This window comes from Neopsephotus bourkii, unplaced genomic scaffold, assembly GCF_033783945.1.
Source record: "Neopsephotus bourkii isolate Nb327-2 ecotype Australia unplaced genomic scaffold, CSIRO-AGI_Nbou_v1 NB_951, whole genome shotgun sequence".
Classification (NCBI taxonomy): Eukaryota; Metazoa; Chordata; class Aves; order Psittaciformes; family Psittacidae; genus Neopsephotus; species Neopsephotus bourkii.
The window spans coordinates 3,905,649-3,933,065 of NW_026901445.1; the positions used below are offsets into that span (position 1 = coordinate 3,905,649).

Here is a 27,417-nt window from a genome sequence, read left to right on the forward strand (position 1 = left end):
ACATTTTTCATTATTTTTTAATGCACTAAACAAACCTGTGAATTGGCTTTCTTTTTGTTCTCCAGCAACTCATTGAGTTATAGAATCATAGAATAGTTAGGGTTGGAAAGGACCTTAAGATCATCTAGTTCCAACACCACCACCCCACCCCCCCCATGGGCAGGGACACCTTACACTAGACTATGTTGCCCAAGGCTCTGTCCAGCCTGACCTTGAACACTGCCAGGGATGGAGCATTCACAACTTCCTTGGGCAACCCATTCCAGTGCCTCATCACACTCACAGTAAAGAAATTCTTCCTTATATCCAATCTAAACTTCCTCTGTTTAAGCTTAAACCCATTACGCCTTGTCCTGTCATTACACTCGCTAACGAAGAGTCCCTCCCCAGCACCCTTGTAGGCCCCCTTCAGACACTGGAAGGCTGCTATGAGGTCTCCATGCAGCCTTCTCTTCTCCAGGCTGAACAGAATCTCTTTTTGCTGATTCTTATATGAAAAGAAAAAAAAAATATAAATCACTCCCATTGTACGAAGAGAAATATTAAGGGGAAGGTACCAGCCTTTGTATAAACTGCTGTGGCACATTGTTCAGTTGTCAAGTGTATACCCTGCAGAATAAGAGACATACACTCTAAAGGACATTTTATTTTTCTATTGCCTGCCAACCATCCTCATTAGGCTTCCAGACATGTTAAAGTTAGCTTTCAAAATCCACTGTCCTCACAAGCAAAGTCATAAAACTGGGGAAGCAGATGGGAAGGGCAATATTTTGAACACTCCTATAATCATTCAAGGCTTAGTAAGATCAAATTAACACTTTCCAGTGCATGTGGCCTTGAGGTCATTGACAACTCTCACACAAAATAGTCAAAAGTCTGCAGCAATGAAAGGGTGGATTTGGACCAAGTCTTTATCAAGAAAGAGCCCTCAACCCTCTGCAGGACTCCTGCTGCTGTGCAAGATGGATCCCCAGATGAGGTAATTTTCTGCATGTTCGGGAGTCCTCAATGACTAGGAATTTTTCCATAGCATACTTTCAATGCTGTGGAACTGAAGTCTTCTTGCTATATCTAAGGGAGTCTCACCATCCTGAAAGAAACAAATGACACATATTGCAATACAATAGACACGGGTCAAGTACAAAAGAGCTTTCCTGAATTTGCCACCCAGATGCAGTGCTCTGCTGCACAAGTTTCATTGTCACACCCTTGGTCTAAAACAAAGGTTTCAGAACATGTTGGCTCTAATGCTGCTTTCACTGAAGCCAGGGGCAGAATCCTGTCCTCCCCTCCAACAGCGACAGCCATTCCACTGTTTCCTGGGGCTAATGTCCAGAGTCAGTGCAGAGCTAAGCTAATGGCTGATTTCAAAAGAAACATGGACAGTACGTTGCTCACTTCAACTCAATAATGCAGAAACTTCCAGGCCAGTATTTATCTGGATAACATTTGAGCTTTTCTAATGACAGAAGCAGCTTGACTTTGCCCCTCTCAGAACAGTGCCCAGTGGCACAAAAAGCACCCCAGAAGGCTCTTGCCACTCCCCTGCAGCCTGCATCTTAAGAACAGTGGCAGAGCAGTTCTGAGTTAAGAAGAAGATCCAGTAGACATCCAGGCAATGTTTACTGCTGGAAAGCCAGCAGTGAAGGATTTGGACTTTACAATTGCTCTTGCCAACAAAGGCAGTGGAGCAAACTTTGCTTTAAACCCCACAGCAAACAAGTCCACTGACAGGAAGCTATGCATTCTTTTTTAAACTGCTGTACATCAGCTAAGGCCTACAATGTACTAGTTCACCATCACGATAAGGAAATACAGTTATCAACTTCACCTTCTTACCTGATTCTTTAAAGAAGTGTCTGCATGAGCTTGAAGCAGTAGAGGAATAACTGCTTGGTTGTTCATTTTACAAGCATAGTGAAGTGCTGTGCTGCCTGACTGAAGAGAAACAGGAACAGATGAACTTTAGTTCTATTACTTCGTTAGTAAATCATAGGTAAGTACGACTACCTAAGTACTACTACAAAGCTTTAGCAGCTTCCCCCTAACACCTGGATACAAAAGACATACCATTTCCTGGCATGACACTAGGCAACAAAAAAATCCATTTGCATAAGACCAGCAGGAACAAAAAAATCATTTCTTCCCTGGGATGCAGCTGCTAGAACAGGTCTGTTATCTTCAGCAGGAGGCCAACAGTTCTTCACTAACTTCAGAGGATTCCATGATCTTGATCTCAACAACTATGTCTTAAGCAATACTGTTTGTTCACAGTTCAGTTTTAGAACTTGGCTGCTGCTAGAATTGGGTGTTATCCTTTTCTACCTTAGAGTAGGGGGGCTGTCTTCCACACCTAAGTAGGACAGTGGATACTGAACTCCACAAATGGCAGATCAATGCACTCTGAAGACCAAGAGAAGACACAGGATTTAGCACTGTGACATGGTCTTTGCCCTCAAATCTGTTCCAGTCTAAGAACTCATAAATAATGATCAACTCAGACCCTTATATCACTAGAATCTTTATAGGATCAGGTATTTAATATGTAAGTGTCTCAGCATAGCTTGCCTGGATTCTTTTAAGAGGGTATTGGTCAGAAATGGAGAATTAGTTGGTCAGTGGAGAATTATTTCTGTGCACTTCTCAAAACCATTGCCTAAGTGTTGAGGAGGAACACTGAATCCTCCTAGTGCATGACAGTCTGTTCAGTCCTAGATCTTATTCTGAAAGCAGGACTCTGTTGCTGGAAGATTTATAAGTCTATTAGTATTGTTGCATGCATAAGAAACACATCTGCATTTGTATAAACCCACTTACAAAGTCTGTAGCATTAACATCAACTCCAGCTCTAAGCAACATCTTGATCAGGTTTTCATTCTGTTTAGTCTTTGAGACCTGCTTGGCACAAGGGAAGAAGTAACACTGTAAGACAGTCTATCTGCATATAGTACAAAGGAGATTATGGTTAAATGCTGTATTATTTCCTAAAAGAAATTTGCTTCTGCAAATGCCAGACTGATGCAGTGATAGAGTTCTGTTGCTTCACCAGTTATAGTCATGACAAATTCCCTACTTCTTCTGTTGCTTTCATCAGTCTTTGCTTTAAAAAACAGTCCATATCCTGTGCAGGTTCCTGGCCTCAAATATTGCCATGAGAAAGGTGATAAGAGGAAAGGAAAAAGTACAGGGTTTTTCCCGCTTTCACCCAGACTCACCATAAGCAGGTATCCAATAAGCATCACTGGCATGAGGATAATGATGAGCACATAGTCAAGGAAGGTAAACCTTTTTCTCACAGCATAATGCAGACAAGTGCGGTCCTTCTAAACACAGAATAACTCCGATTAGTACCAGATTCAGTGATCTGATTATATTTATTTAATATTGGCAATAGCAGACCATTTTGTATTTCATAGACTTTCTTTCAGGTTATCTACTGGAAATATTTTCTGATTTTCAAGCAGAAACAGACACATGTATTTTAATTCCTTAAGCAGAAGCACATTTAACATATATAGGCTCATGTAAATTGGGCTACACATGCAAGAAGGATGTGGGATCCAAAGGATTCCATATGTATGTCTGCAAACTTGGACATGGCTGCAGGGAGAAAGAGGGCAGAGCAGACATGTGACGGCTAGTGCCACCCAGCAAGTTAAACCAGTAGGAAGAATCCCCACAGTGACTCTTCCTATAGAGGTGCTTGTTACAGAAACAAAGACATATGAGAGTTTATGACATCTCGTTTGGCACACATGAGAAACACAGGCAAGTAGCAATACCTGCCTGTATTCTCTAGTGAGAACAGAGTTAAAAAAATCTCCTGTGAATACCAAGTGTATCAAAGCAAATAAAGGTCAGAGCTGTAAATCTGGGTGTTAAAGACCACTTGTGTTAAATCTCCTGTAGGTTGTTACGCTGGAGTTAGACAAACCAGGTTAGTGTTACACTGTGGCCAAAATAAGCAGAAAAGCTTTTCTGTGCTATCCTCTGCTCCCATTCTCATTCCTGAGAACCAGAGCAGAGCTCTGCATCAAAGAGAGTGATTCCACCTGTGAAGGTGAAGCAGACACATTTAAGAAAGGCAAGCACAGCTAGGAAATGGCTGCCAATGCAATTAAAATGACCTTACTGCAAAATACTGAGCCCTTTCAAAGGGACTTTCAGGTAAGATAGAGAGCCTTTTACATCAAGAAGAGATGGGGTAGAATATGCCACTGACCTCATGATAATTTCCTGCTTTCCTGTGAAATAAACAAATGCACTGGAAACCAGAGACAGAAGATCATTCACAAATGTATAGGAACTTGCTAAGCATTGCTTTGGAGCATGAGATAATATGATAGAATTGACGGAGTTTGGGGTTCTTTTCCCTGGTTATTTATCACCTCTAATATCGTAAGTTACTAATGAAACCAGAGCACACACCTTTCAGCTACTTTTCATTTGTAACCTACCACAAAACCATACTTCCTCTTCACCTTAAGGAAAATAGCTAGTCACAGCTCCTGTGCGTGACAAGTGTGTGTAGAATAGGGAACACGGGAGGAACAGTGGAAGGCTTCCCTCCTTGCCCCCCAGCATGCTATTACGAGTCATGCTATTGTTCTGTTGCATGACAAAAGCAGGTCTGCAGTAGCAATAAGGCAGGTTTTTGTGGAGTCAGTTTCTCCACAGGCACACATTTGTGAGAGATGGACAGGCTGTCCTTCCTTTTAACCAGGGTGGAGAAAAAGAGAGAAGCAAAGAAAGGCTACAGAAGGGCGGCCACTTACCTTGTTTCTGAGGTTGACATCCGCATTTCTTTTTAGAAGATAGCTAACTATCCTGTTGTTTCCCTGTTTACATGCACAAATTAATGGGGTGTCTCCACTGAAGCAGTCCTGGGTATTCAGACAGTTGCTGTCACGCTCCAGAAGGGACTGAACTTCACTGAAATCGTTATTATAAGCTGCCTGACAAATGGGCTGAAGAAAGAAGATAATATTAATCAGCACACGTTTCACTAAAACATACCTACCTCCCGTTCTCACTCGCAAATCCTAAAACACGCAAGCACTGCCAAGCATTTTGATAGAGGTTGTAGTTCTAGGCGACTTCCAGAAGATGGCGGTAAGAGATACTGCTGCAGCTGCTGCACAGCAGCTCGCAGCCTGGGAAGTCACAGCCTTTACACAACGGAATGAACTTTCTGTTCATTTTGGACCCTAATAATATACATATTCCATATATATATGAAGATATATAATCCAAGAAATAAATCAGGTTCATCTGCAACCATAAAAAACCGCCGTCTTCCAATCTTACAGAGTTATTCACTGTATTAAGAAGCAAGCACAAACAAGCCCATGCCTCTCAAAGTTTACAACAGGCTTTCTTTTTGGATGAACACTGCTGAATGAGGTATCACTTTTCACTCACAGTTCCCAGAACAAAACTACGCTTTCAACAAAGAGCTGAAAAATCAACCCCCCACAATGTTTCTTTTCAGGGCTTGAAGTTAAATCTCAGACCTAAAATACACACGTATGCCCACAGCTCAGTGTGGCTTTTGAGAACTATTTGCTGCTTAGTTTCTCTCACTATTTCTATGCACCCTTCACCTATCCTGCAATTCCTTCCCTCTCCAGCAGCAAGAACTGAATCTGAGTACAGGAGTACTATGAGTTTCTAACGGCCTGTAACAGTGGGAAATACAGCAGACTGGTAGCATTTGAAGTTATCCAGTGGAAGAGAGAATGAGTTTCTTCTTTTTGTCTTCGATATTGAGGTTTTTATTCACCAATTTCCAAGATACGCATTTTCTTTGAATATTATCTGCAGATTTTCCTTTCCATCCTCCTTTTATTACATCCTAAATACTCTACATGAACAAGATCTAACCCTGAACTCTGAGCTCTTTCCTCACTCTTCCTGCACTTAGGTTTCACATACACACACACACACATTAAAAAGATTAATCCTATTTACACTTTCACTTCAGACAAACTTTGATCTACCACACAACTTTACCTCCAGCATCATTGCTGCTTAATCTTCTGGACAGCTACATAAGAGAAGTGATTCTCCTTTCTAAAGAGATTATTTACAAATTTACCAGACCTCACACCACTTCTTGTTCTGTTTTATTTTATCAGACAAAAATCTACAAAGAATGCATGCAATATTGCACATCTGTCTGTATTCTTATAAAAGCCTACATATACCATTTGCTATTTCACACTCCTCCAGAACCAGAACCAGTTTAATGATTTTGAAGAGAAACTCCTTTTTTAAACTCCTCTTCTTGTGACCTGCACACCGGTGCCATCTAAATGATCAGTATGCTCTAGAACCTCACTCTCTGTCATGTTAATGTCTAATAGTGCAACTTCTCCAGGAAAGACAAGATCAGGTGCATTCTGCACCTCTGGTTTTCCTACCTTTAAGTATTGCTTTGCTTATTTAAAGATTACTCAGGTTGCGCATCTGCCCAAATCAGCCATTTTCCACACAGATTTTCTCCTTTTCTACTCTGATTCATGCTAGTTCAGCAGCTCGTGTCACCAAATGGTGTGCTTTTGTGATTTTCTTTCTATTCTGCCTCAAAGAGTTTAACTTGCTAGGCCCTTAAACCCAAAACATTTCTGACCTATACTCTCATTGACTCATGTGATCTTTTTAAGCTTACACTACTGTTGAACCCTGTTCTAGAGCCATTAATAATGATGGAGCACTTACCATTCCCTAAAAGACCATGTTATTTGAGGCTGACGTCACGCACAGAAACCAGCACACGAGTCATTCATGCTTTTTTTGCCACTGAAACCAGAAAACGTCCAGGGTACAAAGGAAGTAAGGAAATGGTTCTCATCCATTCCAACAGCTAGTCATGAATAATTGATGTACTGGAAGCATTTTTTTAATTATTATTATTTCACTGCATTTGGGGGTCTATGTAGGATTGATTCTTTCACACACTGTGTCTCATTCATACAAAAAAACCCACAACAAAACAACAAATAAAAAAAACAACACAAAAACTCCATAACTTTTTCCTGGGTTTATAGGATTTTCCTGAGACCCACTCCGCTGGTTTTCATTCTAGAAAATGCCTCTTTTAGTCAAAGAAATAGGAAAAGTCCTATAAATCTGACCTGTAATATACCTCCCAAATTGACAAAATACAACTCCATGACTGAAGGAGCTAACATAGTAGCAGGATATTCAAGTAAGGACAAAAGCCAGTCAAAATAAATATAAGCTCATTATTTTAATATCAATAGTAATAGGACTTCAGGAAAAAAGTTTTAGGTGGCAATCTGTCACCTGTGTAAGAAAGGCATCAGAAGCTGCAACCAGTGGCAAATGTTGGATTAGGCAGTCTTTCCCACAGAAAGAAAAGAAAACTGTTACAGAAGACACTTAAGTGGAATAATAGATATGGAGGCTTCAGGAAAGGTGAGAAGTAGTCATAGAACAGGCAAGGGTTTTTATGGCTGAGTTCACTCAGTACGAGATCACCAGATAAGGGGTGCAAGAAAAGCAAAAAGAACTTTTGGTGTCAGGACGGACAATACCTCTACACAACTGAATTCTTCATTATTTCTATTTTTTATCAGTTGAGGGCAATGGGATGGCAAACAGGACCTTGTAGTTTACACAGGTCCACGTGAACACATCTGCATTTGTCTACTTGTTTCCAGAGCTTCTTGCAACTCCTGCTTAGCTTTGCTGAGGTAGGGATAAACCACAAGCTATTCAGCAAGTTCTACCACACGTGAAATAAGGCTTGGCACTAAGGACAAAGCATTCAGCCAACAGAGAGGAGGGTAAGGTAAAGCCAGTCTTGCAACTGGGAGCACAATTTCAGATTATAATTGCTTCCTTCTTTGAGAACTTCAGGGGATTGCCCAAATTGCATCAACACTTTGCAGTAGTTTAGACAAAAAGGAGTTACTTCAGAACATCCAGATATTCTGAACTAATCCATAGTCTCTTTCTGTACACTGAAATGCATCCAAAGGCCTTGAACTGAACATGAAAGTCTAAATCATGTTTGTGATACTGAGTGCACTATTATCCAATGCCTGCTTCTCAGAAAAGGCATCGTACACCTTCTTGTATGCATTGCTCTAGATTTCTATACTGTATAAATGGATCATACTTTATCCAGAAAACTCTCATTCAAAATTTTAAAATATGAAACATTAACTAATAATCATGGAAGATATGGACAGCATTTGAACATTCTACAAACACCACTTTAATTAAGCTAATTGACACTGTTTTCTTGTAAAATACTAACTCAGACTAGTAGACATGCAGAGAGGCAACAGATCCTTTCAGAACAAGTTGCAGTCTACCCAGCCCATCACCTTTTGAATGCACAGATTCAGGCTCCCTGTAATACAGAAAAAGGATAAGACACTTGATTTCATCGAGTAGCCTTTTAAAAATAAAGGGATGGCTTTCAGCACAGAAATATAACCTTTTAAAGGAACAACTATGTAATGTTATCTCTGGGAAAAGAAACAACAGTGCAATCCACTGTATGGGCAGTTGAAAAGAACCAAAATTCTCACTTGCTCCCAAGTGTGCAAATGGAAACTTTATGAAATAATGAATAGATTTAAGTAGCATTTATGCTAAAATCCAGGGGTAAGCTAAATGGACCATGGTCTGGGGACAAACCCATAAAGATAAGAGCTAAAAATGAAATCAGGTGGGAGGGAATGTTTCCTTGAGCAGTAGCTTTTTATTACCTATATTCAACACAAGCAAGTTGTTTGCAGTTTGTGAAGTAGCTGTTTGTACCATGCTCAGAATCATTCTGATCTCAACACAGAACAACAAAAAGTGTTAAACACGTACTTTCTCCATGAAATCACAATAATTATACTGATTATTGCATTTTATTTACTCCTACAAACTGTACTTTTGACAATTTGTAATAGCTGAAGTACAGCATCTCCAAAGGGAAAGAACATCCAGACCTGTTTAAGCCTTGTATGGGAGGTTGCAAAGAGAACAAATCAAACCCAGTGAATATCTGTATCTTCCATAGCTACAGTTACTGTGCAAAAAATGGTCACCTACCTCTGAATAGAGTATCCCCATGCCTATTCTTCACTGCTTGAGTTCGTTCTTGTTCACCAGCCCAACAAGTTAACCTCACTTGAAATATTCTTGAGCTTGTTTGAATCTGGTTAATATTTAACCTAAAAGTATCACTCTTTCTTTAGATACATTTCCTTCAAATGTTTTCCACTTGATAGCATGAAACAATTGTCTTCAGAAACCCAACCCAAGGAGGTAAACCTGAGAACAGCAGCTTACAGGAGACTGACGGAACAAGTTACAACACACAAGCATTTTCCTTTGTCATTTTTGCAATAACACCCTCCAGTTGCCTAAAAAGGAAAGTAGCAAAACAGGCTGAGGAGGGTAGGAGGGAGAGAGGAAGAAAGTTTCACAAGCGAAGAAAGGGAGGGAAAAAAAGGTAAAAAAAAAAAAATAAAAAAAAAATACAACCATGAACCAAATACTTAAAACAAGTAACTATGAATGGTAGCTGGTTTGTCACCCAAGCTACTTCTGAACGAAATGTATTCCAACCCCTCTGCAAGAACAGCTCAAGACGCCTACTGGGAAAAGGGAAGCAACTAGATCCCACACCCTTCATAAGAGCTCCCGGTATAACTAGCTTCAGTCTCATTAAATCAGGAGCTGCTTTCATCATGTTTTGCTTAGGTTTCTCTTCCTAGACCAGCCCAAAAAAAAAAAAAAAAAATTAATATGATTCATATTTAACCTGCTAATTTTGTATGTAAATTGGATTAGATCTTGGGAAGAGAATTATTGTGGATGTCTCCACCCCCTTTGTGTGTTCATGGCTCTGAGGATAAGATGCTGATAGTATTTCTGTAGTACAGTCTTTCCAAGTAGGGCATGCACATTTCAAGTGTCTGCTGACAGCCCAAAGTATCTTCTTCCTTTATAGTTAAAACTCGTGTTTCAAGTATATTTTAAAACATGTTTTAAAACAATGCATGTAACTGTCAGTCTTAAATCCAAACCCTCTATCTTATGTTTGAGAGCTTTTATTTCCATATCATTCTCATGTTTATTCTTCAGTGAGGTGAAGTATCATATAAAATCACTTACAGTCTCTCTATCCTTCTCTGATTGAAGTAGTGCAGCACTACTGATGGTAGTGTTACTTTGCTAGCACCAGTTCTAACCCTTTTAGTGGTTGTTTACCTGAAGAAAATTAGATTGGTTTGTAACAAAAACATACACTACACCCATCTGTAACAATCTATTGGGAGGATCTCAATAGACTGATCTTTCAGCATGTGGTGGATATTTCTGTTGGCCTAAAGACATGGAGGAGTGATTAACAACTCAAAGGTGAAAAAGTATTCTTTGACAGTGTTTCTTCACACCCAGTTCCTACTAAATGGACATCCTCCTACATTAACTAGCCAGGCTGTCATAAACAGGAATTTATAAACTATAACTTGTTGAAAGAAACATCAAATTGCTCAGCTGTTACATAAAACATCTTAGTAGTTTACTTAATCTTCCTTAAACGAACACCAATCTATAAATATATGGTAACATGGAAAGTACTCAAAAAAAAATACACCAACAAACATTAAAAAGAAAACCAAACCACACAACCAAAACACACCCTCCTCTGTAAAGCACAGCGATAGCTTCAGGCAACACCTTTCCCAAGTTAGTGTAAATTACCATTTTATCCAACATCACATCTTAGGCACTCTTGAGAATCAGTTAAGTGATTGCTTTGATCAGAGCTTCAGCTGGAGAGCAGATAAGCAGCCCAATTATGATGAGGTATTAGACTTATGCAAATTTATGTAGTCAGGTCTAATTCTGCTTCACATATTGCTTTTTCATTACTATGCTTATGAGGATTTGAATCCTGAAAATTTTATCTTTCTTTGCTGAATAAGTCTTTTTTTCTCAAGAAGGTGCCAAGACTCAATGCCTGAGCAAACTGTCATCTATTCAGTCTGTGCAGGAAATCTGCTTCATACTTCCTGAAAGGATTGTACTATACTTCAAAAGTTTCATGTGAGCCAGAAGTGAATTAAGAGTTTGTCAGAAGGGCCTTCACCAAAAAAAGAATAAGGTGCTCACCTAGTGACTACTGGATTACTTCTGTTACAGCCCATCCTGTGGCTCAGCTCCAGCAGTTCAGCCAGCAGGCTGATCCTAGACTGCATAAGATCCCAATCCTCATAGTCAGTTCATGGACACAATGTAGAGCACAGCAGTCCTGTAAAAGCGAATGGGGTTGTACAAACCTGCTGGCACACGTATGCATTTGCATGATCAATAGTATCTCATATGCTGATTGTTAATTTAAAACTGGCCAAGTGGCATAGTGACTGGGCGATACCTCAGCAGACTGAAGCATTTGATAAACAGCTAGCTTCTTTCCTGTACATGCCTGCTCAACAACAGGTAATCATGTGGAAAATGCACCTGGGTCGGGGCAATCACAAGCACAACTACAGGCTGGGTGGAGACTGAATTGAGAGCAGCCCTGAGGACAGCTTGGAGGTGTTGACTGATGAGAAGCTCAACATGAGCTGGCAGTGTATGCTCACAGCCCAGAAAGTGAGCCATATCCTGGGCTGCATCAACAGGAGCAAGGCCAGTAGGTCAAGGGAGGTGAGTCTACCACTCTGCTCTCATGAGACCCCACCTGAAGTACTGCATTCAAGTCTGGGGACCCCAACACAAGAGGGACTTGGAGCTGTTGGAGTGACTCCAGAGGAGGCCACAGAGATGCTGAGGGTTGAAGCACCTCTCCTATGGAGACAGGCTGAGAGAGCTGGACTTGGTTTGCCTGGGGAAGGCTCACGGTAGACCTCATAACAGTCTTCCAATACCTGAAGGGGTCCTACAGGAAAGCTGGTGAGGGACTTTATACAAGGGCAAGTCGTGATAGGATGAGGGGGAATAGTTTAAACTGAAAGAGGGTAGATTTAGATCAGACATTGACAAGAAACTCTTCACTATGAAGGTAATGAGGCACTGGAAGAGGTTGCTGAGAGTTGTGGCTGTCCCATTCCTGGAAGTGTTCAAGGCCAGGTTAGATGTGACTTTAAACAACCTGGTTTAGTAGAAGGTGTCCCTGCTTGTGGCAGGGATTCTTTACTCATAGAATCATAGAACAGTTGGAAAGGACCTTTGGATCATCTAGTGCCAAACCCCCTGCCATAGGCATGGTCACCATGTACTAGATCATTTAAGGTCCCTTTTAACCCAAACTATTCTATGATTCAATGATTCATTCTATGAAAGGCAGGGAGAAAATTGATGAGAACTGTAAAAGTACTTGAGAAGAAGAATGGGGTTAAAAGACAAAAGGAAAAGCATATACAGACTATTTTCTTAGATGAATGTTACTTTTATATTTTACAGTGTTTGCAAAAGAGACAGGAACATGTATTCCCCTTTGTCCTCCCCCTCCAAGCCTGCAGATCATCAGGGATGTGTTCAGATTCACGGGCTACCTAGAGGGTATTTAAGAAGGAGTTGGCAGACACTGGGGGTTAAGACATAGTTGGATACTTCATACTATGTGAAACTTTTGCCTCAGCATTTTCAAAACAAAATATTATCATCTTAGCTAGCATGGCTCTCTAAGTAAGGAGCACATCCGGAGAAGTTTCTGTATACCTGTCCTGGGTTCAGCAGTAGCAGTCATTTTTCTCCTTCTTAGTAGGTGATGCACTGCTGTGTTTTTGACTCTCAGCCTGGGAACAGCACTGATAACACCGATGTTTTAGTTACTGCTCAGTAATGTTTACTCTGACCAAGGACTTTCTGACTCTCATGCTCTGCCAGGGATGAGGGGAACTTGGGAGGAAGCAGAGACAAGACACCCGACCCAAACTAGCCAAAGAGGTATTCCTTACCACAGCACGTCATGCCCAGTATATAAACTGGGGGCAGTTACCCAGAAGGGCTAGATCACTGCTTGGTCGGGCTGGGTATCGGTCAGCAGGTAGTGAGCAGTTGTATTCTCTTCCCTTGTTATTTCCCTTAGCATTGTTATTATTGGTGGCAGCAGTAGTGATTTGTGTTATACCTGAGTTACTGGAGTGTTCTTATCTCAACCCATGGGAGTTATATTCTGTTGATTCTCCTTCCTATCCCTTCGGGAGTGGGGGGAGGAAGAAGGTGGGGGAGTGAGCAAGCAGCTGCACGGTTTTGAGTTACAGGCTGGGCTTAAACACGACAGTTCTTTGTGGCCCTCATCGTGGGTCCTGGAGGGTTGAGGTAATGACAGATCTAACCAGAGTGTGTCTAATTGTATTTGATAAGCATTCATTGCTTCGGATTAACAGTCACGCATCACAATGCTGATTTATTGGCTCTCAAATTTGTTGCTTTTTATCTTGGAGTTTCAGCATGTCATACCTTACTTACAGCTGGTATTTGCTGTTTTAATCTTTACTGGCTGGGGGGGCTTGGTCTAAGGTTCTTGTTTTGCTGTACTTTATGGTAACGACTTGTAATAGAATAGACTCATTGATCATGAAACTGATCTGGCTTGCATTCTCAGTGTGGTCTCTACCTCTATACTTTGGGAGGTATATAATAGAAGTGTTTAGAAATTACACATCTTTTTTTCCCTCCTCGGGTGGTCAACCTATGAAGGAGACACTCCTTTATGTTCCCAGCTCCCCCACCAGACTATTTACAGCATCATTCGAGAGTTCTGAAGGTTTTGAATGGGGCCTTTGGGCACCCTTGAGACCTGCCTGCTGATTGATGGGGATCACCATGTCGGCACGCATACAAAGTGTGTTTTACTCGCGACCATGTCATCTGATCTTGAAAGTAAGGCAGAGTCAGATTTGGGTCTTGTATAGGGTTATCCAATGGCATAGGACGACCAAGAGATTTTTCCGATGCTGGACAGTCATGAGTGGCACGGAGCCTGGTTGCTCCGATGCTGGGACAATGGGGCCAATGGTCACAAACTAGAAGGTAGAGAAGCCAAGCAGTTGGGATCACTTGCTAGGGAAGGGGGACTTGACAAAGCAATTGCAAAAGCAAAACAGTCCCTCAGCTTTTGCAGGCAGCTCTTGACAGCTGTTAAAGAAAGGTTTCCGTACAAGTATGATGTTATGAGTCATTCAGCCAACTGGACCATGATAGAGAAAGGCATCTAGTCTCTGAGGGAATCAGCCATTGTAGACATGATCTATAGCAAGCCAGATGCTGGGAATGCATCCGTAGATCCAGACAAAGTTGAATTTACATGACCCATGTGGCAGAAATTTACAGAGTGCACCAGCATCATATGCCCACTCATTGGCAGCAATAACCTGGAATGACGTAGTGCCACCAACAGTGGATGAAACTATTTGTTAACTCTGAGAGTCTGAAGACAATCTCACCCCTTCCATCATTTCAGCCGTGGAAAAACTGTCCCAGGTGTTCAAACAATTGAGAGACTATCTATCTGATCTGCCCAGCTGCCCACGTGTACCAACCCATGTCTCAGCTATTAACAAGAGGCATCCTACTGCTAGAGAAAGAAGATATAAAAGGCAGAGAGTGCAAACGCATTCCCCCACTACTGCAGATTATGCAGTTGAGTTTCCTGCTTTTCGGGAAATCGCAGGGGTCAGCGCACCCGGAGTGCAAAGGATGAGCCTTGCCCTGGGAAAAACACTTGCCTGATCATTTTAGGTTTTCTGTTTCCTATGCTCTTTTTACAGGCAGTACTTTCATAGTCTCTTTTCCCTGTTCAGGTAGGTTAACCTATCTTTCATTCTTTGCTAGATTCGTACTAACAGTATCACAAATGATACCACACATTTCTGGTGAAACTAGGTATAATGTTGCAGATCCTTCCAGGCTGACAATTCTACAAGACAAAAAAAAAAAAAAAAAAAAAAAAAGTAGTATGTCATTAGCTGGGAATAAAGCAGAGAAAAATCTTTTGTATCTCTCACTAGGCAGGGGTATGAAATGTGCAAGACGTACTGTTTTTCATTGAGAAATCACTTTTTTGGCTTTTCCACGGACTGCACTCTATAAAGCAGAATTGTTTATGTGGTGACTCTCTGGCTTTGTTTACTAACACAGACTTACTTCATTCTGTTTACTCATACAAAACAGCAGATGCTTAGCGCCCACATTCCAGAGAATTTGCTGTACCAGGGCACCAGGCCAGTTCCAGTGAGTACGGAGCCCCCGGGCTGACTACAATTAGTTCAGTGGTTAGGCAGAGGTCTTCAAACACGCTGTGTTTTCAGAGAGTTCATGGAAATGGCTTAGAAGAAGCAAGAAATCTTGTTACCATCCTCCCTGACTCAAAGTCTGCACACTTCCAAATCTAATTCAATACCTGAGAGTCCTTACATAAGCAGGCTAATTCAGAGCGAACTGGTCTTTGCAAGTTGTCGTGTTCACGGAACAACAGATTTAGGAATGTATGTTTGAGGTTAAACACACACCTTTCAGATCACTTGTATTTTTATTCTAAGATTACCTAACAAAGAAGAATTGTCCCTGAGCAATAAGCAAACAGCAGTTCAGAAAACAAGTGGCAGGTGTGGAATCAGTGACCACACCAGCTTCTGTGCAAACCAGAGCTGCAGAGACCATGTTCATGGGTAGGAAGTGTTGCGAAAAGCTTGATTTTAACTCCCTTCATCTCAAAATAATGTGGCCACAGCAGTCCCCAACACCAGTACAGAACAATATCTGTCACAGCCTCAGGGGACAAGAATACCCCAGCTCCTTGCTAAGTGTCTTACCCACAGGTTAGACGCCTCTTTACCTCTCGTCCAAGATGCAATTTAGTCATTTAGAATGTCGTGCAAAGGTGCTGTTTATCATAAAATAACTCCACTCCTTAAATACTGCCAAATCAGCACTTAAACATGCTCTCCCATACGTCCAGACATCACACAGCACTCTACTGCTGCTCCTTTTATTGGCAAAGGTTTCTGCCAGTCAATCAGTCTGCTAGTGGAGACAGACTAGGAACTGCAACAGAAGACACAATCAAGGCAAAGTGGAGGTAAGTTGCTTGTACATATGCATTCATATATATTTTTCTCTGCTGCCTTTCTCTATAAAGATGTGCAGCCTTGTCTTTGTGCAGTTGCAAGTCAGATTAGGCAGCCTGCATCTTTTCTAATTTGCAAGCCTGATGCTATGCATCAAAGTGCATGTTTGATAAAGTTGAGAAGAAGATGTCTTTGCTCTGGACAAACAGGAAAAAGGAGTATCTGATGGTTTAATTTTTGTTCTAATTGTTGGGTTTTTTTTCTAAGGATGGCACTGTGGATGCATGATAATCTCAGTATTGAAAGCATGTGCATAAATAGGACATTTTGCTCTCGCAGTTCCAATCGCATGTAAGCTTTCCTTGTAATTTAACCAGGAGATTCTGACATTTGCTAGCCACATTAACTGCACTGGTGCCTTTCTGTTCCATTTACAGTGCATGTGGAAAAAAAAAACCAACTCTCTCAATAGTACAGTGATTAATTTTTAGAAGATTAAAAGCCTATTTTCATTAAACACCAACAATCTCCAGAAACGGTGTTTTGAGTGTGCTTTTCGGGTCTCTTCGTCTTTTTTTTTTTTTTTTAATGAAATGTTTCAGTTAATTCCAGTTTGTCATAGTAAATGCTACTCTTGTTGTTTCATTACATAAAAAGACTAGACTGTTCTTCAAGGCTCCTACAGTCAAGACTTTGCCACTGAAATTAATGAGACATTGTGTGCCAAGCCTTGGAGTTAATTGGCGCACTCTGATGTAAAAAGCATTCATCTGAAAGTGTGTCAAAACATGTCAGCTAAGTCAGGTGACAATATAGTATATAGAAAAAAGTACACCCTAAAAAGGCAACAATTTAGCTACCCTATTGCCGTACAAAAACAAACTGTGATTTAAGCTGAACTTTTCGATTTTGTTCTCAAACATTGTTCCACATGTAGAAATAGAGGAACAGGTTTTACTTCTGTTTTGAATAAAACAGCAGAAAACAGTGGAATATCAAGTATAAAATTGTGCTTCCAGATCACAATGCTATTCTATATGACAATAATTGAAGTATTCTCCTACCAAGTGGGGGGACCTGAATATATCCAGTTTTGGTTTAATCCAAATGTTCCAGTGACTCAAGGGATATAACAGATTTAATAAAAAATGTAAAGGACTGAGGACTCCCTCCCTCATGAAGAAGTTCAAAGAAAACAAAACCTTAGGCTATCCTTTTCAGGCTCTCAATGTCTTAAAAATCTTCCCCATGATATGGTCATACAGGACACTCTGGTTTTATGACCTGTTTCCTCTATGCTGATTACAAAGGTGGATGCAGCCAAAAAGCAGAGCACTAAGTAAAATGCATTTTAAGATCTCTATTCAGAAGAGCTACCCTGTGCCCATTAGTCCACCCATAAAAACACATGAAAATGCAATCTTTTCTTCAGGTGGCCAATACACAGATTTACAAGAGGGAGGACTATATGTGAGAGAGAAAGGAAGGAACTTATGACACAAATTAGCACCAGTATTATACAAGCACATTGCCCCAGGTTGGTTCCACATCCTCCTGGAGCCTTTGACACAATCCTGGTCCTTGTCGAACAGGGTGAGCTGCAGACAATCCCTCCTCACTTATTCTGGCAGGTGCTTGGGGAACAGACCATGGGCAACCTTCAGAAGCCTCCCCACTTGACTTTGCCTGTGGAATTCCATACCTCTCCTAATGCAAACAACCCTGCATGTGCTCTTTCATTCAGCCCCAAGATGTGGTGCCTCCTCACGCTGCTCTGCTTTCAAGCAATTGCCTTTTCAGCAGGATTCACAACACCCTACACTCTGAACTCAGACGAAAGTCAGTTCAGGAAGACTTGTGACCCTGAATCCTTTATGAATGTTGTAAGTTTGGTCACTTTTCTCCCTTTCTTTCTAAAGTGTCTCTCCCAGTACCACTGCCACTACCCCACCAATAACAGTCCCAGTGAGGAGGTTAAAAATAACTCCAGCAATGTGAGAGGGACCACTAGCCTAAAAGCCAGTGCTAGCACCTTGATGCTTCCATCCAAACAGTCCGAGCTGCCACAGAAAAGAATTCATTTGCTGTGGAAGCAAAGGCTGGTTTCTAGTCTCAAAGTAGGCAAAGCCCTCCCTTTCTGTAACAACTTGTATAGTGGCAATGGATGATGAATTCCTCCTTCAAACAGCAGATTGGCATTACACAAAGTAATCCAAGACCCATTGCTCTGAATCATCAGATTTCCTCATGTTAGTGGCAGGAGTGTAATAGGTGGTGCTGTAAGTGAATTTGTAATAGGAGACCCACCCTACCTGGCTTGCCTAACCACACTTTGATAAGGAAGGATTGATTATGGACCAAAACCCACAGCTTTTGGCATTGTCTTATATCAACACTCCTATGTATTTAATTTATAGAAAGGTATGATCTGTATCAGCCTTGCAAAACAGGACAAACTATCTCCCAAAAGGTTGGTCCCTCAGTACAGTCCTGTTTCATCCCATAATGTGCTGTCAAATACCAGACAACTACCACTTAAGCAGGACTGAAGAAGACTTTGGTGTATCTTTTTACAAGACCTGTAATAATCATTCTCAGCCATGGTCCCTGTGGCCAGGGGCCTTGCACTGATGTCTCAGAACATCCCACATCCCCACTGCTCAACTTGGTTACCCTCCAAAATAGGACAGCCTGCATGTTCACAAACTCCCTTTGGCTTCTCACAGAGTGAAATTATCAGATATCATGGATACCCCAGTGAGGAATATGAAGTTACTACAGAGGATGGGTACATTCTTAGAGTTTTCAGAATTCCTGCTGGGAGGAACAGCCAAAATACAGGTATGAAACAGCCACAGGATGCAAGGAGAAAAAAAATAGGAGAAAGCCTGTGGGTCAACCCTTCTATGGGTCCCCCATCTTTCTCCTTTGCACATGCCGTGACATGTTCCACACCTTTCAGTCTCAGCAAGACCACCTAGTCAGGAATCTGGCCTGAATTCGGTATACAGGTTAAAAAACTCCTGCAAAACCGTACTCTGCACCCCAGTTTTAACAGACATTACCTACTACAGCATAAGAAAACCCTCTTCTTTTTCAGGGAAAAAGCCTGCAATCTTGCTACACCATGGTACTTTAGGAGATTGCATTCACTGGATTTCTAACCTGCCTAATAGCAGCTTGGGCTTCATCCTCGCAGATGCTGGCTATGACGTCTGGTTGGGAAACAGCCGAGGAAACACCTGGTCTTTAAAACACAAGACCCTTAAGCCCTGCCAGAAAGAGTTTTGGCAGTTCAGGTACTCCATGGAAAAAGAATCACTGAAGAAGGAAACTCTCAGGGGACCTCTCCCTTTCTGGTTATATGAAACATATACCCTTCTGGATTATATGAAAACCATTATGGCTTTCATATAATCTGACTTCAAGTGGGATATGCATCATCTAAGGAGACTAGAGCAACAGATGCAGCCACTTCTGGTTATGCCAGCGGGGACATAACAAGGTCTTGGCTGCATGATCTGGGCAGGCCCTTCTGGAATTACCATATACAGAAGCACATCTGCAAGCACACAGGTCACCTTTGTCCAGACACAGTGCTGGTTCCTTTGGGGAAAAGACTTCCAAAATTGGGACACATCTGTAACTTTGAAGTCTCCCATACCATGTCCTGGGTGCAGACAGGAGAGGAGACGACTCAGCTCAGTGTACAAATCTGATCTAGCACAACTGATATCAGCTGAGAAATATTTTTTTGTAACCCATGCTGGTGAGAGCAGTAATTACATTCACTTCTGCAAGACCCTCAGCTAAGAGACAAAACTAACACCTCCTTTGCAGAGAGTGCAAGGCATCGGACATCCTCACAGTTCACTGTGTCCCTCTACCCCATTCCCCAACTCAAGCAAGAGTGCAGACAAAGCATGAAACATCATCTTGAAATCAGTTCTGCTTGGTGCAATGAAGAAAAACGGTATTCAGTAGCTCACACTGTAAGAGCTAAATTATCTGATAGCTTTCTTTGTTTCTCCCCTGTAGCTTTGATGAAATAGGTAAATACGATGTTCGAGGAGAGCTGAACTTCATAATGAATAAAACCGGACAGAAGGATGTATATTTTGTTGGTCACTCAGAGGCTGGAACTGCAGGTAACGTTAGGACTGCCTGGTCCAAAACAGTTAATGGTGTTTACGATATGTATATATATATATATATATATAAGATCTATGAGCACACATTGGGATTTATGCCATGGTGTGCCACTGCATTTTGCAAAAATAAACTCAGAAACAGGAGAAAATGTAAGTGGCCACATTCTTAGGCAATTCTTCTTCTTTCTTCCCATATGTGTATTCTAAGGGTCTTTTTCCAGAACAAATCATTTAGGCCAAAACATCTTTGCCTTTAGATTCCTATGTTTTAGGCAGCCAGTTAAAGTTCTCAGCAAATGCAGCAGTGGACAAATGTTCAGGAAACAGGATGTGATACACCCTTTTTTTTTAATTCCTTTTTTCCTTCTCTGTACTCCTTCTTTATGTGTGCATTCACTGTTACCTGGGTTTACTCTTAGTTATGAGTAAAAACTCTGCTCTTAATCTTCAGATGATTATTGTACTACTGTGTGTCAGCACAAATATATACAGACTTTCAGAGACTGCAAGCTGAAAACCTCATTATTTTATTAGGGTTTGGGGAACTTCAGATGGAATTTGCATTCAGAAAATCTGACTAAAGTAACTTCTCCCCCCTCCCCAAAATGGACTGAACACAATATTTTCAGTTCTGAGAAAACCAGTTCCTAGACATGCTCTATCCTTAGAATGAACTCTGTCTCCCACATAAGTTTCAAGAATCAAACACTTCCTTCAGGCCTGCAGCACAGAAATGAGCAACTGCCAATGGCCTGCTAATCTAGTCTCAATTTGCTGCCTACTGCTTTTTTATTTAATTTGATCTATGGAGATCTCTTCACTAACTTGGCTCGTGTCTTCTGCTTTTGCAGGCTTTATAGCACTTGCTACTTATCCTGAATTGGCTCAAAGGGTTAAAGTGTTCTTCGCTTTGGGACCAGTAGTCACAACCACATATGGTACCAGCCCTCTAGTAACATTTGCACGGCTTCCCCAGTTTCTGATCAAGGTATGTCATTCCTCTTGCTAAAATACATAATTGTCTGCTTTGTCTCTACTGAACTCACTCAACCTAAACTGATTTTAAGGGGGTGGAAAATTAAGAATTAATTCAGTGTATCAGACAGCTGACAGTGCTGGTAGACTTAAGACTTTGCACAGATCTAAGCTGCAAGGCTTGATGTGGTATCTCTTTTGCAACTACTTTCAGTTAAGAGACATATTTTCACCTTTCTTTGTTTGAATCAGAAAGTTTTGAAGGAATCTCATAAACACCACAATCTAAATCTACTAAATCTAGCCTTAAGCACTAGTAGAAAACTACAAATGAAACACCTTAATTTTATTAGACACACAGTTCATTTATGCTTATGAACATTCCCTTAAAGGGAAATACCTATTTCACACCTGAATCATAGAATCATAGAATAGTTGGGGTAATTTGCCAATTTAATAGAATTTGGTAGGAATGGTGGAAATCCTGCATGCTATATACATTATGTCAAACTGCCAGAGCACATACTCTTTCTGCCCAAGTTGTACTCACTGTGTGATATAGACTGTCTAGCTCTACATCATTCTCTTTTGTCTGCTCCCTTTTTACTTAGCAGAAATACTCACAGCACAGTTTGTGTACCTGCCTGGAAGAAATATTAGGGCAAAAATGGATTTCCTAGACTTTGCAGTTATGAATGCAGCCAACTGCCCCTTCTCACTGAGGTCAGAGCATTAAAACCAGACAGATAGTGACCTGAAGAACTCATGCCTAATAATAAACAGCAGGAAGAACCTGTGGTATGGTCTTGGGAAGAACACACTTAAAGGGTACTGGGATGGCAAGCAGTTTCAGCAATCTTGGTTAGGAGGCAAGGCTGCAGAGAAGGAGTGACTTTTTTTCTATGTGAAATAATCCTACAAGAAGAAGAAAAAGAATGTTTGCATTTTTGCTTCCCTCAGTTATTCATTGGCTGCAAAGGAGTTCTTCAGCAGAATGAGCTGCTGAAACCGCCTCTAGTATGGTTCTGTGGATCTCTGGGAAAGCTTTGTGGCAGTATCTTAGGCTTCCTAGCTGGGGACAAGGTTCAAAATCTGAACACGGTAAGCATGTCCAAGAACACCTTCATGCAAGTATAACTCATGTAATTTTAAAGGAAAGCAATTTTTCTGCCTTATGGCTACTTACAGTTGCAGAGGCATAGAGAAATGTGTTAGGGTTTTCAGGAAATGCCAACTAGGACCTCAGCTAGTGACAAGGTATACCACCAAGCACATTCAAATCACACAAGGAAGAAAGGCTTATTTCAGGATGGTTCTGTCTTGCAATGATGTTCCTCAGTGTCCCACCTTATAGGGCTAAGCCAAAGAAAAATTGCACAGATACAAAAGCTTTTTAAGGTGGAAAACTGGATGGAGAAAGATACCTTTTATTTTGCACAATTCATATTTTCCTTCTTAAATAGGAAGACGTCCAGACCATCAAAACATTTTCGAACCCGTTTCTTCAGATTTCTCCCAATGGCAAGGTTTCATTCCTTTATGCTGGCTGATAGCTTTTTTTCTTGCAGACATTCCACATGCTTGTACTCCAGTGGCCTTCCATCTCTCATACTAAGACTATTTAACAAGTGTTCCCATAAAAACCTCCCACACATGTAGCCTCATTATGCTCAAGCAGACAATGTATTAACAATCTTTTACTGATTAAGCACAGCACTAGGCATCATACAAACTGCAGAAACTGGAAAAAACGAAGGCCAGACAGACTCCCCAAATCATGTTTTCCATATGACTAAGCACTAATGTGGAAAAGAAGCTCCCAAATGGATAAAATTCTGCATACTCATTCCTACTGTAATCTCACACATGTTTCTCCTCAATATTCTTTTTGATATTTAAAGAATGTCCTATTAAAATGGGGTTTAACACAGAAGCAGTATGTTGCTCAGGTTCCTCACAGCTTTATTCTGTCACAGCACTGGATCACTGCACTTATAACACTTCTGCTTTCTCTCCAGAGTCGAATAGATGTATATGTAGGACATTACCCTGCTGGGACATCAGTACAGAACGCTCTTCACTGGCATCAGGTATAACTGCATACTGACACGCTACTGCTTTTTATGCAACCAACAGCCCACAAGAGAAGTCCAGAGATGGTGGATTTGGGAAACTGCCCACCCCATCTTCTCACATGCTGCCATGAGCACCTGCCACAGGCAGCACTGTTTCCCATGGCACATCAGACCATTACCTGAATTACCCCTTTGGTATCAGGCCAGGGGATAAGCCAGACAAGGAAGTGATCCAGGTTAAGCTTTATTCCCAGAGAGTTTATTGCAGCCAGGCTCACATTCCAAAGCCAACCACACAAACCCTTTTGCTCGCACAAGCAGGAGGTGGGGAACTGCCACTTCTGCTCATCTTATGCCACTCTCAGAGCTAAGCTTATTCTGTCTATGCTTCAAATCAGACAAGGGCAAAAGAGCATTGGCCCAGAAACACATGGCTGTATGTGCAGAGAACTGTGTTACTTCTGCCAACACTTAAATACATGCATACTCCTGCACACACCCCTGACTAACATTCCTGGGATCCAGACCACCAGCACCCAGAGCCAGAAAAATAGAGACAAGCCAACAGATTTCTAGCATATCCTCAGTTACTTAAAGGTTTGGTTAAAAAAAATACGCACAAATTTTCATTAAAGCAGGTTAATCTTTCAGGTTTGTTTTTGGGTTTTGGTTGGTTTGTTTTTCCTTTTAGACAGAGCACATTCAAGAAGACAACAGGTTAGTGTTAAGATAATCACAACTTTTATAAGAAGCCCACAGTGTCTGTGTCAGGGTGCGTGCAGAGGTATCATATGTTATACTAGATTAGTAACATCCCTGGCACACTTCTGTGTCACAAACAGAGACACCAAGTACCAAGCTAAGATAGTCAAGCAAAATTTTAATAACAAAACATACCAAGGGTGGTGGCTGAGGATCAGGGCAGAAAGTTAGCAAGAGGAAAAGTGATGAAGCCACTCACCCTAGGATTCATCCTCAGTACCCCTTGAATACTATTCACTGCCTGAGCCTTGGCTTCAATCACAGGCAGGAAAATGCCTCTTGCACTCTGCTCTGCCTCTTAACACTTTAATTTTATCTGTCCTTGTTACAATATTAATAGGTAATATATGCAGACCAATTGCAAGCTTTTGACTATGGCTCTAAGGAAAACATGAAGAAATACAACCAGGTAAGGCAATACAGTTTCCCTGAGAACTCATCCTCAGGTCATGAAAAAAAAAATAACAGAAAAATTCACATTTCAGCACCTGTAGGTGATACAGAAAGAGAGTGTCTGAGGTAACGTTTCACCTGAATTTAATACTCATAAAAGTCTATTCACCGAGAAGGCATAGGCAGGTCCTTGCAGACAGCTAAGAAAGTTTGGTTTGCCTGTTCTACTGATGCAGACATGTGTCAAAAAACATTTCCAAAAGGCTAAGAGCCACAGCCAAGTCCTAGAACTGGGTGAGTATGGAGCTCTTCACTCCCCCCAGAATCCTCAAGGTCAGCCTTTCAGTTATGGGAAGAAATGAATCTCACAGCTAAAAGTGGTATGCATACCTTGGTTTTGGGAAGCTACTTGCTGCAAAGATAAAACAGAAGGGATGATTCAGTACAGCACAATGGAGACTACTGCTGTGATGAACTTACATATCCTGTACAGAAAAAAGGAAAGAGACAAAACTTGGTCATGAGGCACTTTGGTTATTCCTTAGTCAACACTCAGAAGTACTTCACTCCTGCAACACTGATAACTTATCTGACAGATTTTTTCAGATTTGATTTAGATTTTTTAGATTTAGATTCTAATCAGCTAACCTACAGTGAGCTTTCCTGAGTCAGGGCAAGTTATTTTATGGGTGGCACACTATTTTACAAGTGGAGAAAAACTCCAGGGATTGCTCACATACCTTGCATCCACACAGTCTTTAAAACTGAAGTTTAAATTTTCAAGTGGCAATATTCTACTCCCAATACTTTGGATGGTTAGGAAACTGCCCCAAAAAGCAGTCAATGAGAAAAATAATAAAACCACCCTCAGATAATAGGGGTAAATTTAAAAGCATCTTGTGCATGGTCCCTTACCACCCTATAGACTAATAGCCATCCTGCATTAAGTCATTTGCCTCATGTTTCAGATCTCCATTCTACTTGCCCATGTTTTTTGATTTCCTCTGTAATGATATTACTCCGTCAGGATCAACACTGTGACCTACAGTGTCAAGTGAAGTATGGTCTAATGCAACTGAAAGTCCTGTAACTCCCTGCCCCATAAAAGCATGCAGAGGACCCTACATTAGCCAAAACCAGGACACATAAGAACAATTACTCTGCAACCCCTGCCTGATAAAAACACTGCTCTTTCCATATACCCACCTCTTTTGTACAAGTAGGTGTCAATTCATAGTTGTATATTAAGGAAAGACCTATAAACAGGATGGATTGTTCCCTTTCATGGTAGACAGGGAATGGTGTTAGGGAAATAGACACTAAGAGGGTGGTCTTCATCCTTACTGTTTTATTGCAGTGAGCACAGAAGGGAAAGAGAGGTGCTTGCACAGAATCCTTCCTCTAAATGCAAACCCCTGTTATAACAGCATTCACTCAAGTCTCCTCCCTTTCTTACAGCCTACTCCTCCTGTGTACAAGATAGAGGAAATAAACACACCAATTGCTGTCTGGAGTGGTGGACGGGACAAATTTGCAGATCCAAAAGACACGGCAAAGCTGCTCCCTCGGATTAAAAATCTCATTTATCATGAGCATTTTCCTTCTTGGGGTCATCTTAGTTTCATCTGGGGCCTTGATGCACCTCAGAAAATGTATCAAAAAATCATTGAACTGCTAGAAAAATATCCTTAAAGCTTCACACACAGGGAATTCAAACACTCAGTAAAACCCCCAAATATTTCTATTTAGTGGTAGAATATGGTTATAGGGATTGGTATAGGCATTTAAAAGCCACTGTTGGTTGGTTTGCAACTTTCTAACATTGTTTTCCATGGTGTTGCTTATCTTGGTGACTGCAGTCTCTCTGAAGATGTTGAGGTACATGGGGATGACCACTGAAAATACAAACATATTAGAAGGAATGCTTCATGGATTACTTCGTTTGGAAGATTTTAGCTTTTTAGGACTGATTTTATTACAACTCAGATTTCATTTTTTCGTCCCTTGTACATCAATACCACATATTTCACCTGAGACAGAGGTTTTATCCCATGGAAACTCCAAAATGGAAGATATCTTTTTCTCTGCTGAAGTACTACTGATCTTTGCTTAAATTAAATCATCTATCCTTTTGACAGAGTGTTTTAACTGTTTTCCTCTCATCACATTACCAACAGCAGCAAGCCAGACCCAAAAGATCTTCATGTGTGAGATTACTCTGGTGTCTAAGCAGGCAGTAGTTGGCTTTAATGGTCCAAATGCCAAAGAATCCAACATCAGAAAACCTATGTAAGAGTGAAATCATTTGACTGTTAGACAGATGCAGAAGCTCCCTTATCCTCACACTAATGGTTTGTTAGCTCTCTTACTACAAAAAGCACAACTATCTTCATGCTCTTAACTTGGCAGCTGAGGAAATGCACATAAAGAATGGCAGATCCACCTCAAGAAATGTTCCTGGCACTGTCAGTGAAGAAGTTGATTCAAGTTCTTCTGGCTTCTCAGTTCACTATGTTAGTGTGCTCACCTACAGGATTATTCCAGGAATCAAAAGATCACATGAAAGGGCTCATCATTTCAGGCTAAGACATGGTAGTTCTGCCACTACATGTGTTTCTGGGCAGGAGTTTAAACCCAGATTCCTCAATCAAGACTAGCAGCAAGTGAAACCCATTTGATGATAATCTGGGAGATAGATATCAATATATAAGCAAAACATGTTTGCCTAATGCAATATAGAAAACACATGCTAAGGAGATGACACACTTTCTCTAGCAACTTGTGGTACCACCAGAAACTGAGCTCACATCTTCTGGAGAGATTTGCAGTCCAAGACACAGAGATTGTGAAGTGGCTGCACATTATTTATAAACCGCAGTTTCCTGACCATGCCATAGAAGTCAGAACAGACCTAGCCCACCTCCACAACGTAGTAGGGCAGGCCTGGTACAGGCACATCAAACATTACACTCAATACAAACGTGAGCTTTAGGTCTGAAGGGAAGGGGA

General features: G+C 41.1%; 2 protein-coding genes across 2 annotated transcripts; one reads left to right on the forward strand and one right to left on the reverse strand.

Annotated features, from left to right (window-relative positions):
- Positions 1 to 623: 623 nt before the first annotated feature.
- ANKRD22 (ankyrin repeat domain 22) lies at positions 624 to 9,411 on the reverse strand. Its single transcript, XM_061358851.1, has 6 exons — positions 9,079 to 9,411; positions 4,776 to 4,967; positions 3,216 to 3,323; positions 2,818 to 2,895; positions 1,840 to 1,938; positions 624 to 1,090 (listed from the first exon to the last, which is right to left on the reverse strand). The coding sequence occupies exons 1-6, from the start codon at positions 9,097 to 9,099 to the stop codon at positions 1,013 to 1,015; spliced, it is 576 nt and encodes a 191-aa protein (XP_061214835.1). The 5' UTR covers positions 9,100 to 9,411; the 3' UTR covers positions 624 to 1,012.
- Positions 9,412 to 15,186: 5,775 nt separating this feature from the next.
- On the forward strand, positions 15,187 to 26,433 carry LOC133215012 (lysosomal acid lipase/cholesteryl ester hydrolase-like). Its single transcript, XM_061358615.1, has 11 exons — positions 15,187 to 16,063; positions 17,797 to 17,935; positions 18,779 to 18,893; positions 19,153 to 19,351; positions 20,091 to 20,200; positions 21,055 to 21,191; positions 22,139 to 22,279; positions 23,197 to 23,268; positions 24,356 to 24,534; positions 24,605 to 24,741; positions 25,867 to 26,433. Exons 1-11 carry the CDS (start codon positions 15,924 to 15,926, stop codon positions 25,980 to 25,982), a joined length of 1,485 nt encoding a protein of 494 aa, XP_061214599.1. The 5' UTR covers positions 15,187 to 15,923; the 3' UTR covers positions 25,983 to 26,433.
- The last annotated feature ends 984 nt before the right edge of the window (positions 26,434 to 27,417 follow it).

What these genes read in the sequence shown, in the direction of transcription:
- LOC133215012 (XM_061358615.1), top strand. Translation starts at nt 15,924, where the DNA reads ATGCTCTCCCATACGTCCAGACATCACACAGCACTCTACTGCTGCTCC. An exon ending in GAGGAACAGCCAAAATACAG is followed by an intron (nt 18,894 to 19,152) that starts GTATGAAACAGC and finishes CTTCTTTTTCAG; the next exon opens with GGAAAAAGCCTGCAATCTTG. An exon ending in ACGCTCTTCACTGGCATCAG is followed by an intron (nt 23,269 to 24,355) that starts GTATAACTGCAT and finishes CAATATTAATAG; the next exon opens with GTAATATATGCAGACCAATT.
- ANKRD22 (XM_061358851.1), bottom strand. Translation starts at nt 9,099, where the DNA reads ATGGGGATACTCTATTCAGAG. An exon ending in ATGTCAACCTCAGAAACAAG is followed by an intron (nt 3,324 to 4,775) that starts GTAAGTGGCCGC and finishes TTCTGTGTTTAG; the next exon opens with AAGGACCGCACTTGTCTGCA. An exon ending in TTATTGGATACCTGCTTATG is followed by an intron (nt 2,896 to 3,215) that starts GTGAGTCTGGGT and finishes TGTGCCAAGCAG; the next exon opens with GTCTCAAAGACTAAACAGAA.